Source organism: Phaseolus vulgaris, chromosome 1, assembly GCF_051622355.1.
Source record: "Phaseolus vulgaris cultivar YP4 chromosome 1, ASM5162235v1, whole genome shotgun sequence".
In the NCBI taxonomy this organism is placed as follows: domain Eukaryota; kingdom Viridiplantae; phylum Streptophyta; class Magnoliopsida; order Fabales; family Fabaceae; genus Phaseolus; species Phaseolus vulgaris.
This window is the reverse complement of record NC_143498.1, coordinates 49,528,504-49,541,884: the sequence shown is the minus strand read 5'-3', so window position 1 is coordinate 49,541,884 and position 13,381 is coordinate 49,528,504. Positions and strand designations below refer to the sequence as shown.

Below are 13,381 nucleotides of genomic sequence, written 5' to 3'. Positions count from 1 at the left end.
ATAGTGTGAGAGTGTGCTTTTTATTTTTTTAATTATATTTGTTTTATAAGTTTTTGAAGATGATAAAAATCATCTAAAATTAACAACATTCTTTAGAACAAAAGTTGTTGAAATTAATGAAAATAATAAAATAAATTGAGTTTTAAAAACTTCTTTAAATAAACAAACATGCATGTAAAGTTTTGTCTGAAAATAATATTTACACAGTGAACAAATAAAGTATATGTGCCAAATAATTGAAATGACCTTGACTAAAATGTTCTATATAGGTATAGACCATAACTTAATAAATATAAATGGAGTGCATAATTAAATAATCACGACGTAATATAGGATTAAGACCATATTAGAGATAACATAGGGCATGAAAGTAAACTCATTAAAATGATATCAATAAGTAAATATTTTAAAGTATGATCACCATTCATTTATTATAATAATAATAATAATAATAATATTATTATTATTATTATTATTATATATTAACTAAATTAATAGAAGAAGAATCTCGTTATATAAGACTGGTTGAATGTTGTTAAAGTGATGAATATTAAGATTGAGACCTAATTTAAATCTAAGATTTATAATATATTTTGAATATGTAAACAATTTATATATTTACTTGATAAAAGTATTATATTTACAAATCAATTTATGATGAAAGTATTTAGAGTAATGAAAGCAGTGTCCAAAGAAAAAAACTAATGATTTTAGGATTAAATTCCTAGAACTTAGAATTCTGTAACTTATATAACTTTATATTTAAATAAAAATTGATTTATGTTTTAGTATTTGAATAATATAGTTATTTATATACGTTTTAATGTTTATTTATAAGTGTGTTTAATTTTAAACTATATAGCTATTTATTTGAGATTAAAATTAAAATTTTATAGGTTAGTAATTTTTTAAAAAAAAAGTATATTTTAAAAAACCTACTTCCTATGTCTATTTTGTTCATACATAATTAAAGTCAATTAGAGCATAACTAAAGTTGAATTATGAGTATTTTCATATTGGTTAAATATATAACAACCAATATTGAATTGTGAAGTTTTCACATTCGTATATACATCTCATGATATATATATATATATATATATATATATATATATATTAATCATGAAGGTGTATCTTTTAAGTTAATAAAATATTTGTTGTATCTTCGTGTATAAAGAGAATGCTTATTTGCAAGAGTATATTTCATTTCATGTGTAGTGGTTGTCTTTTTGTAAAATGCAGTATGAAATATATAAAAGAAAATTTCATTTTTGCAAGAATGAAATTAAAGAAAAACTCATTAAATATACAACAAATTTAGAAATATATAATTGAAAAGCATGACGAGGTTCAAAAAAATTATATTAAAAAAGTTTTTATATTAAAACTATTGTTGGATGAAAGTTAGTTAAAATACTTCGAATATTAAAACATACATTATTTTAGAAATGAAAGTGAGCTAATTTTAAAAAATAGATTTTAGATAATGAAAACAAATTTCAATCCTAAAATAATTATATTATGCGTTAAATGATAAATTATATCAAAACATTAGAAATAAAAACGAAATGACTAATTTTCTCACATAGTGAGTTATATAGTATTAGTAAGCCGCGAAACTGCTGGTGAATCATCCCCAATTTACCCCTATTACAAAACGACGTCAATTACATGTGAAGGGTAGTTTCGTCATACCACTCTCAACGGATACTTTTCGCTATAAAAGGAAACTGATTTCGATTCTTGCGTATAGTTCTTCTTCTTCTTCTACTTCTCCTGTTCATTCGTCTCTTTCTCTCTGATCTGAACGTCGCGTACTCTGATCTGCAATTCAATTCAACCACCACAACTACCACCACCTCCTTCTTCCACCGCTCACACAATTCTCATTTTCATTCTCATTGTTTTTCCATTTTATTTCTTATCCCTCTCCATTTACTTGTTTCTCTGTTTTTTTTTGCAAGGTTTCTAACAATGGACACTGGACCGTGGAATTCTTCTTCCTCCAAGATCAAGTCCAGATCCCCCTTCCAAGTTCGCCCCTTCCGCACTAAGAATTCTCAAGAAAACGTAAACCCTGGCCTCTTTATTTCATGTTCTCAAAAACAAAAACCCTTGATCAATAGTTTTTTGTTAACATTTTTTGTGAAACAGCTGGACAGGTTCATTCCCAATCGGTCGGCGATGGATTTCGGCTATGCGCACTACATGCTCACGGAGGGTAACAAGAAGGGCAGGGAGAAAGAGAACGGTGTGGTGACGTCACCATCTCGAGAAGCATACCAGAAGCATCTCGCCGAGGCTTTCAACATGAATCGCACTCGAATCTTGGCCTTCAAGAACAAACCTCCAACGCCGGTTGAACTCATCCCCAAGTGCATCCTTTCGCCTCCTCCCCCATCCAAATCCTCTAAGCCCAGACGTCACATTCCTCAGGTATGTAAATTGAATTCAAAATTCTGCACGTGTACTGATCAGACACTTGAAAATTGAAATTCTGTTGTGACTGTTTTTGAAAATGGCTATCAGAGTTCTGAGAGAACGTTGGATGCTCCAGATATACTGGATGACTTTTATTTGAACCTATTGGATTGGGGTAGCGGCAATGTTCTTAGTATTGCCCTTGGGAACACTGTGTATCTATGGAACGCCGATGATAGCTCCACTTCTGAACTTGTCACTGTGGATGAGGAAGATGGTCCTGTTACAAGTGTTGCCTGGGCTCCCGATGGACGCCATTTAGCCATTGGTTTGAACAATTTTCATGTCCAGCTCTGGGATTCTCATTCTTCTAGGATGGTAAATTTGATTCCTTTTAAGCACTTTTGTGAAATTTTATTGGAATAGGCTAATTGACATTGCAAAGGTTCTTGTCAAAGGTTTTTATAGCGTCGTCTAATCATGGATTGTCAAATAGTTGATAATTTGTTTGCTTTTGTAATAATTATTTGGGTTTAATTTCTACACTAACAATGGCAACCTTTTAGAACTGAAGATAGCACAGGTATGATTGAATGACACAGGATAAGTCATTATATTTAAATCAAATTGTACTTAAAAAAAAGTCATATCTACCAAGGTGTTTGTGTGAAAATTAAACTTTTTGTTTTGTGTTCTTGTTAAATTGAAAACTTCTATGCATTGTGATGTATAATGGTTTTGATTTGGTGACTGCAGGTAAGAACATTAAGAGGTGGACATCAAGCACGAGTAGGTTCACTGTGTTGGAACAATCATATCCTCACAACAGGAGGGATGGATGGTAGAATCGTTAACAACGATGTTAGAGTGAGGTCTCATATTGTTGAATCTTATAGAGGACATCAGCAGGAGGTTTGTGGGCTTAAGTGGTCTCCCTCAGGACAACAATTGGCGAGCGGGGGCAACGATAATGTTATTCACATATGGGACAGGGCTAGTGCCTCTTCAAATTCAGCAACCCGTTGGCTTCACAGATTTGAGGAACATAGAGCTGCTGTGAAGGCACTAGCTTGGTGTCCATTCCAAGCAAATCTGCTTGCTTCAGGTGGAGGTGGGGGCGATCACTGCATCAAGTTCTGGAACGCGCATACAGGGGTGTGCTTGAACTCTGTCAACACAGGCTCACAAGTGTGCTCTCTGCTGTGGAACAAGAATGAGCGTGAGTTGCTTAGCTCTCATGGTTTCACCCAGAACCAGCTTACTCTTTGGAAATATCCTTCAATGCTTAAGATGGGAGAGCTCAAGGGTCATACCTCCAGGGTGTTGTATATGACGCAAAGTCCAGATGGGTGTACTGTGGCTTCTGCAGCAGGGGACGAGACTCTGAGATTTTGGAATGTTTTTGGAACTCCACAAGCTTCCAAACCAGCGCCAAAAGCCAATACTATTACTGAGCCCTTTGCTCATGTGAATCGTATTCGCTGAAGATGCATGTAGAACTTTCTGCGAGCCTGAGAACTTAAGTTTTAGATATTGTGGAGGTTATATTAAATAAATATTTAGTTTTGTAGTATTATCCTGATCATTCTTTCATTTCTTTGTCAATTTATACTATTACACATAAGCATACATGTACTTATATAATGGCCTTTGTTGTCTATTGGTAAGAAAGAAATCATAATAAATATGTCTGACCGGAACTTTTCAATTTATTGTTGATCTGATCTTTATTGTTCTATTTTTACTGTTTTTTGAGAGCCCCACCACCCGATTTGGGTGTCAACGAAAACTGTTAACAGTGAAACAGTATCGCTCTGCTTGCTTACACTCAAATTCTGAGAAAGAAAAATATTTAGTGAGTTTCACGATTCCATTGTTTAACTTTAAGTAATATGCATTAAGAACAACTTTAGGGTGGTTCTTTTCTTGTTTTTTCAGAGTAAGAATTCACGTTCTTAATATCGATCATTTGAGAGTTACGACGGGATTTGCCAAGAAAAGAGCACGATCAATGAGTAAGATTAGATGACAAAATGGGTTCATCCGCGGCCATCATCATTTAGTGTGTGACGGATTAACTTTTTAAATCTATTAATTCATATTGGTTTGGTTTGGTCTGTTTTATTGAAACAAGAAAATTAAATTTAAGAGAGGATGAATTGTATTTAAAAAGATTTTGGAAAATAATTATAAATTAGAAATACAGTTTTGAAAGATTTAAATCTATTTTAATAAACAAATATCTAAATTAATTTTAATAGGTTATTTTTTTAATTTAAAATATTGTTTTTATGATCAACAATAGAGTAAAAATACTATAAAATTCAAAATTATCAATCAATATTTTTAAGAAAATCTTTGTTTCAATTTATCTTGTTAACAAGTAAACAAATACAAATTGATACAAAATATCTCAATGTTCAATATAACACTTAATATCTCAATGTTCATACATTCTACATCAAGGTTGGTCTTTAGAATACTGGGCTTGCATATGTCTCATCCCTATAGACGGGAAATGCTCATAAATCCAACCCTGCAACAATGTCGCATAACCAATTAGTTGCCTAGTCTTTGCATAACTACAATCTCCTAGCACACATGTGAGTTAATGCAATTGTCGCCCAAGCATATCCCCCAGTCAGCCTCAGATTGACAAAAAACCCAAGATAAATCACACTAATCGAAGTAGCACTCTTGTCGGCGAAGATAGTGCAACCAACAAGGTGAATTAAATAAGCTCTAGCAGTTACAATTCACTGTCTCATTGAACATGCGTCTTCATACACATCTCTTAACCAACTGAGGCGCACATTAGCTCCTCGATAGTGTCTTGTCTCTCCAGATACAACTCCACGATCAACACGGAGAAATTCTACCAATAAATCATTCGCTGAATCTGCATCTAAGGTCTGGTGCGTGTAAAATTGACCAACAATGGACAAATGCAACAAATTTGACACATCATCAAGAGTGATGGTCATCTCCTTGATGGGTAAATGAAATGTGTGTGTGTGTTTGCATGCCACCTCTCTACAAAAGCACAAAGCAATCATCGATCTAAATTCTCATAACTAGCATGAACCAAACCACCTAAGCCAGACATGTCTACTGCAGCCTCTATGCGCTCATGAGGTGCTCCTAACTTCTTTATCTTTCTCCCATCAGAAACAACCTTCAGCTCACTACGATCCTACAATAATCAAGATATATCATCAATTAATGTTCATTAATTACCAAACCATCTCATAACTGTCTAGCCACATGATCTTCATAATTAACCAGTAATGACTTATTCACTAACCCTCCTGGATAGCCTTCATTATCAATTTCAACTTCTTATTGTTCAATATAATCTTCAAAATCCTCATTTGGAATTGAAGTACTAGGACTACCACACCTTCTTCTCACAAATACAGTTGGTCGCATATGGTTCGAATTAGAATATTTTCCTCCTCTAGTCCTGACCATCTTATTATTCATAAAAAATAGACAGCTTGTTAAGGGTAATTTGACGAACTAATCGTTCCAAACTAAACACCAAATAAAACACTTATTCATTGATAAATAGCTAAGTGCACTAATATTATAAGGCCAATTTTAAGGGCAGAGATAGTAGGAACATCATTGAGGGCAGAAAAAACGCACCTAATAAATACATTTCGGATTTCCAAATCCAAACCTAATAAAAAAGCCTTCTGGGTCTGCTCATTCGTGGTGCATACGGATATTAATATCCAGAACAAAGCAATGAAAAACATTCATTTGGACATAAGCATCAGAAACCCAACTGGATATATACATCTGAAACTCAAAACACACTTTCAAATAAAAATATCAGAACCCACAAGAAACGCAAAAACTCACAGTTTTGTGACGCGTCTCCTTCTCCGGTGCCTTCGCTCTTTGTCGCAGTAGAAGTGCCTCAAAAATGCTGCCTAAACGATGGCTTCGTGTGTGTAAGAGTTTCGCTGCCTCAATGTCTATAACAATGAACGAAAGTGTGCTTGGCAGATGGGTTGGGTGCACTTAAGTGTAACCTAATTTTTACTTCATTAAGAGTGTTTTGGTCTTTTCGCAGGAACATGTGTAGGGAGAATCTACCTAAGACATATAACTATTTCTAACCTGCACAACTTTGATGGGCCAGCTTACTCCGTCCCACTTTTGGCGAACCAAAATGGACCCATTTTAGCACCCCTAACTAAGATATGTTTGCATTGAAAGTAGAGGAAGAAAGAAATAAGTGCAAAGTAAAAAGAAAAGAGATATAAATATATTAAAAAATACAAAAACTATAAAATAAATTAGAATGCTAATATGAGTCAGTTTAAATTTAGCATTGTCTAATTTCACCCATCTTACAATGATAAATATGTCAGAATGGTTGATTAGAAACACTTCTTCTGCACATAAATTGATATATTTAAGATAGAAAAACCCAAAGATAAATCCAGCCACCATTCCTTGGGACCAAAATTAACAAATTATAAATGGAACATTCTTCAATTTCACTGTTTAAAGGCTTTCCAAACTTGGCATCAGTGCATTGTTGGATTTTCGTGTTTAAAATAGTTACCCAAAAAAGATTCTTGTGTTGTGTCGTCAAAATGGTCGATTTCCACCTAAAGTAACCATCCTTTCCATGTTCCGTATATAAGCACCAACAACCATCGATCATTATACACATCTTTTCTTCATTATTCCTTTCTTTTTTTCCCTTTATCATTCCATCACCTCGTTCTTTCTATCATTCTTCTTACCTACCAGTATGCATGTTCATTTTTGGGATGAGACTCACAAATGCCTATGTTTACATCCACATAAACTTTGATTGTCAAATAACAAAAGAAAGATGAACAACTCCATGAGATTAGGGTTCATGGCTGTGGTTGCTGTATCTGGAAGCATGGCCTTCGTGGTTCACCAAGTCCATAAACGTTTACTATCTAACTTCATGGAGAAAATTGAGCATGAAATGGGTGGTATCTTATGTGCACACGGCCAAAAGAATTTGTGTGGTACCATTTCCTTCAAATTTAGTTTCCATTACTCTTAAATTCCTTTTATGATTGAAAATTTTAAATCAAAAGCTAATTCATAAAGGGTTTGTTGTTTCTTGTGTTTGAAAGGCTCGGAGAAACATCAAGCGAAGAAGAAGGTGCGATTTTCAAAAGAAGCATTGGAAGAGAAGAGTTATGGTAGAAGCAGTAAAATGATTAGTACAAGGGTAGGACGAATGAAGGTTGAAGAAATTTGGAAGATGAAGAATGTTGAAAGATGGAGCAACAAGCCCAAATTAGAAGAGATGATGCCTCCTAACAGGAAAGTTCTATACAAGGGAATTATGAAATATAGAAATAACACTATTTGTGGGAGACTTCCATTTTAGTTTTTTTTTTCTTTTCTAGAAAATAACATTTTTATATCCTTATGCATATATACTCACTAACTTTTCTTAATATAAAAGTTTTGATCAACTCACTTTAAAGTAATTTTGATGTTGAATTAGTAGAGAGAGAAATATATATATATATATATATATATATATATATATATATATATATTCGATGAAAATAAGTAGTATAAATAAATAAAAATTAAAAGTATTTGATAGAAAGAAATAGAGAAAAGATGAAGAGGGAGAGAAAATGATGAATAAAAATATCTAAGAAAATAGTAGAATGTATTATCTTTTTCTAAATTTTTTTATCTTATACTAATTATAGGCTAAACTATTTTTTTTTTAAGTTTTTATGAAATTGTGTTATTTAAACCACTTTATTCCATTATTCCAAATGTTACTAAAGTGCTTTTGAGACCAAAAATAAAACAAAAAGCTATTAAAGACAAGGAAGCTTTTAAAAAATATACTCAAAAATAAATAAAAAAGCCAGTATTTTATTAGAAAGAATAATATATTTAAATCTTAATTGTATTTATAACCATTATCTCAACCAAACTCATCTAAAGAATTGTCCCTTCTTATCTTATTTGTATTTATCTGTTAATTTTAATGAGTAATTTGTAAAAGTCATTAATTAAGAAATTAACAATAATTAAATATATAAAATAATTTCACTAAAGTTGTTTTTGAAATAATTTAACTTCTCAGAATATTTTAGATTTTTCCTTTTATTTTTCTATAAAATCACATCATATATCATATTTTAATTGTATCTTTAATGTATATGGAATTTCAACCACTTTATAGTTATGAAAATAATTTGCTTTATTTTTTTTATCACTAAATGTATAGTGTAATGTCATAACAATTTTATTTTATATAGTTTTATATGACATTTGAGATTTATATACATAGTCTTATTGATATTTTTGTTTTAATAATACACTATCTAAGTATGCTATAGTGTTATTCAATATAATAACATCTTATCCATATTTTTCTATGTATTTTATTGTTGTTGCAAAATCTAACAAATATATTGATCAACTTGTTATTTTTGTTACAATTTAAAATTTTAATCACATTTGAACTTCAACATCATGAATATGTAAAATTTTAATCCACATTTGAACTTCAACATCATGAATATGTAAAGAGTAAGACGTAATTTTATCTGGACTGGTGATATTCTGAAAAAAGGTATAGCTACTGTTAAATGGGATACGATTTGTTCTCCCCTTGAGAATGGAGGTTTGAAAATTATTAACCTTCATCATGAAAATAATGCTTATCTTCTTAAGCTTGCTTGGAACTTTGCTTATAGCAACAAGCCTTGGTCTCTGCTCTTGAAAGCTAGGGTCCTTAAATCAAAATATGAGTTTCGAATGGTTTATAGATCGTCATCTCTTTGGCCTGGAATTAAGCAGTTTTATTCTACTATACTTGATTATACTTCTTGGACTGTTGGTACAGGTTCTCTTATTAATTTTTGGAATGATAAATGGTGTGCTACTTCTTCTTTAGCAAATATTGCAGGATTATCTGATGGTGCTAGTATTCCGGATACAGTCTCTCAGTTTTGGACAGGTAGTGATTGGAGTATTCCATTGTCTTTACAGCAGATGCCTCATCTTTTTAGTCATATCATGGTTAGGGCGGTACAGGATATTCCTAATTGGATTCTAGATGAGTCTGGTAGTCTCACTCTTAAATCAGCTAGGACTTTTTTCTTGGATCCAGGGGTTTCTTGTGGTTGGGGTAAATTTATTTGGTCTTCATATATTCCGCCTTCCAAAACTCTTGTCCTTTGGAAAGTTTTTCATGGGCGGCTTCCTACAGATCAGCATATTCAGAATAAAGGTTTGCATATTTGTTCTATGTGTACGCTTTGTGAAAAGCACGAGGAATCTATTCAACATTTATTTTTTGAATGTGCTAATGCTTTGCGTATTTGGAGTTGGGTTCAACACATTTTTCCTACTTATCATTTCTCTAATAAGGATGATCTTCTTTCTTTTATTAAGAGTGATGGTAGTCCGTTGGTTAAATTAATTAAGCTAGCTGTGATAACTTTTTCTATTTGGATGATATGGCGTATGAGGAATTATGCTCATTTTCAGGATAAGATTGAGGTTTCTAGGGCTATTTTGGTTATTAAAGACTTAACTTGTCTAGTGGGTAATTCGTCTAAAGCTTCAATGAAGAATGATATGTTTGATTTCAATGTGCTAAAGTTTTTTGGTATTAACACTCGTACTGGTAAAGTTCTACGTCCTCTTCCTGTTAGATGGGAGTTTCCTTCACCAGGCTGGGTAAAAATTAACACTGATGGGGCTGCTAGGGGATATCCTGGTCTTGCTACTTGCGGAGGTATTTTTCGTGGGAGTATGGGGGAATTTATTGGAGCTTTTTCTGCGTTTCTTGAAGTTCAGACTGCTCTGGTTGCTGAGTTTTATGGGGTTATACATGCTATGGAGGAAGCTCAAAAGATGGGGCTTACTAATGTCTGGCTGGAATGTGATTCTGCTTTGGTTTGTGCTGCGTTTACTGCTAGGACAAATGTTCCTTGGATGCTTCGTAATCGATGGAATGTTTGTCTTAATTACTGTGGGAAAATTAGGTTTACAGTTACTCATATTTTTCGTGAAGGAAATGTGTGTGCTGATAAGTTGGCTAATTTAGGATTTTTTCATAGAGAACCTTTTCTTTGGTATAATAGGCTTCCACCTTGTCTGTTCTTAGAATTCTTTATGAATAGGTATAGTCTACCTATGTATCGTTTTTGTTAACATATGAGTTTTGGTCTAGTCCCCCCGTATTTTTGTATTTTTTTTTCTTTTTTTTTTCTTTTGTTTAATAATATTTTTTTTTTCATGTGATGGTAAATGATTGTTGTTACTTGAGGTGTCAGCCTAGCTGAGATCTTAAGTGGCATAATGATACCTAACATGAAAGCTTTTATTTAAAAAAAAAAAAAAAGAGTAAGACGTAAATGAAAAATAAAAGTTAAACAAACTAGACACTGTAACAACATTAGGTTCACAATATTCTAATTACTAAAATATGACGATCGAATATTTAATCCATATAAAAAATTTCTTGTGGTATCGTATAATTGTTTATATTTTTTTTCTAAAATATTTTAACGTATTTATCATTTTATGGAGCGGTGCCCACGTCTTTATTATTTTAATTCTAATCTGAAGACATATAAATGTTTTCACTATTTTGATAATTTGGTTGTTAGTTATTTCGCTTTCAATTAGAAGAAAAAAAAAATGACACCATATTAATTGAAATATATGACTGCATAAAAACAAATAAAACATAAATAAGAGAATTAAGAAAAATATAGGAATACATAAGAGGACTTATTATACGGGTATTAAATAAAAAATGTTATCTTGCACTATTTATATAAATAAATTTTTTAAGCATTATTCCATCTTCCAATTGAAACAGAAATAAAAAGCTTAGATTAAGCAAGTTTTTACTAATTTTAAGATTAGTCTTTATTGAAATTGATACCTCCAACAAAATTTCAGTGCTTTTGGCATTATGGATTTAATAAATATATAAATTTGATTTTGTTGATAATTTTATTTTATAAAAGGTATAAAGACAAAATGGCATGCCAATAAGATTGATACCTGAAATGTCAACAATTATATATTTTTTAGATAATATGTATATAGAAACCATAAAAACAATACAAACATATGGGACCTCAAAATTCTTATAATTAAATATTCAGATAAAGCAAATTTAATCATAAAAAATACCTTTTGACTTAATACAAAGAGGAAACAACTCAAACCATTTTTTTTCATTTTAATGGATAAATGTCCAGTAAATTGTTTATAATTGACAGATACTGCGATAAACATATTATATTGCTATTTTCTTTGTTTGATTTTTTTTTGTTTGATCTCATGATTAAAAAATAACTAATATTGCTCTTAGAATGCTCAATCAACATCACCAGAAGTGAAAATTAGTGAGACATAACATCATGGGAAGATCCAAATTACTGCATTGCTAAAATTCCCAGTCTCTTCGAAGGATTTTCTTAGTTCAAGAAGATGATCATATAAGACCTCCACAGTGCTTCGTCTTTTTGTTTTCCATTTTTATGGCGTTTTCAGTGCTTTGCAGTGTACTTGTATTTAGAGATTTGGTTTTGTTTTATACTGAAAACGAGTTGGATAATTTGTATTATCACGAAGATATGTATTATGAATAAAAAAAAACTAAATACATTAGTTTATTAAAAAATAATTTTTTTCAAAACAAAAATATGATCTTTTATTTGATAAAAGGATTTCAAAAAATATAATTTATTTAATATAAAACAATTATATGAAGAAATATTGAACTAGACATAATAATACATATAAAAAATTAATATTTTTTTAAAAAAATTGGGTTTGGTCTATAAAATGAAACAATAATTTTCCAACACTAAAAAAACATTTTAACATTTAAAATTCTACATATTTAAGCCACTAAAATATATTTTTTTCAAAACCGCTTTTAGTTTTTTTTATACCGTAAATTTCGAGCAATGAAACTGACAAAATTGCCATCAGTCCAAATTTTAGGAATTGACCGTTAAATGTATAATAATCTTGATATTTCAAAATTACAATGAAGGCGTAATATAGAGGTGGTAATTCATTTCACACTCAAACAATAATGTTATAATTATCCTTTAAGGTATAAGTTTAATTTTAATTCCTTTTTTACAAAATAAAAATAATCATATAATTATGATTATTGTGTAAAAAATTCAATGAATGTATCCAGTCAACTGGAATTCTTGTTATGTTAATAAATATTAATTCCATTATTTGTAATTCATCATACTTAATTATGTCTATATTCATAAAGTAACATTTTGATCAGTGAAGAATTCATTATAGATAATAAATATAATAGTTCTAGTTAGACAATATAAACATAAAGTTAATATAAGAGTATGATGAAGGTTGGAGTTATAATAATCAGTATTAATTTTTTTAATTAATTAATTAATATAATCTTAATGACACCTTAGCCTATTAAATATCACAACTATAATTTTGGTCATATTCTCAATATTCTATTTAGAGGGATTTCAACCTCCACCCAAGAACATCACCATTAAAACAGTCAAAGTATTACTTCAATATTTATTAAATGGCACACGAAAATTGCACATATATTGTTATTACTAAATAAGTATTTGTTTAGTGATATTATTTTAAATGTTAAAAAATTAAATATTAAATATAATAAGTTAACAATCATTCAATAATCTTCCTATATGACATCCAGAAAAGAAGTTATAAAGGTTCTTGCATTTGATTTAAGAGTTAAACGGAACGGAAGTGGAGTTGGATAAAACGGTTAAAAATGTGTTTAGAAATGAAACTCCGGTGGCGACGGTGGCGAGTGGATGAGGTGGAAAGGAAAATGACGTTATTTGTTAGAGTCCACCTCCACGCCTCTTCTTTTAGCCTTTCACTTCTTCACGTAACACTTAAATATTAACAAAAAAAAAAGATTTTTTAT

At 30.9% G+C, this 13,381-nt stretch overlaps 2 protein-coding genes across 2 annotated transcripts; both read left to right on the top strand.

Annotated features, from left to right (window-relative positions):
* The first annotated feature begins 1,755 nt into the window (after positions 1-1,755).
* Positions 1,756-4,133, top strand: LOC137814655 (cell division cycle 20.2, cofactor of APC complex). Its single transcript, XM_068617500.1, has 4 exons — positions 1,756-2,070; positions 2,155-2,436; positions 2,530-2,799; positions 3,178-4,133. The coding sequence occupies exons 1-4, from the start codon at positions 1,975-1,977 to the stop codon at positions 3,904-3,906; spliced, it is 1,377 nt and encodes a 458-aa protein (XP_068473601.1). The 5' UTR covers positions 1,756-1,974; the 3' UTR covers positions 3,907-4,133.
* Positions 4,134-7,147: 3,014 nt separating this feature from the next.
* On the top strand, positions 7,148-7,841 carry LOC137814654 (uncharacterized). The gene is made up of 2 exons (XM_068617499.2): positions 7,148-7,442; positions 7,554-7,841. The coding sequence occupies exons 1-2, from the start codon at positions 7,277-7,279 to the stop codon at positions 7,811-7,813; spliced, it is 426 nt and encodes a 141-aa protein (XP_068473600.1). The 5' UTR covers positions 7,148-7,276; the 3' UTR covers positions 7,814-7,841.
* Positions 7,842-13,381: the final 5,540 nt, after the last annotated feature.

Bases quoted from the DNA above. Each gene is read 5' to 3' on its own strand.
- LOC137814655 (XM_068617500.1), top strand. From the start codon at position 1,975: ATGGACACTGGACCGTGGAATTCTTCTTCCTCCAAGATCAAGTCCAGA. The intron at 2,437-2,529 runs GTATGTAAATTG...AATGGCTATCAG, and splicing joins CCAGACGTCACATTCCTCAG to AGTTCTGAGAGAACGTTGGA. The intron at 2,800-3,177 runs GTAAATTTGATT...TGGTGACTGCAG, and splicing joins ATTCTCATTCTTCTAGGATG to GTAAGAACATTAAGAGGTGG.
- LOC137814654 (XM_068617499.2), top strand. From the start codon at position 7,277: ATGAACAACTCCATGAGATTAGGGTTCATGGCTGTGGTTGCTGTATCT. The intron at 7,443-7,553 runs GTACCATTTCCT...TGTGTTTGAAAG, and splicing joins CGGCCAAAAGAATTTGTGTG to GCTCGGAGAAACATCAAGCG.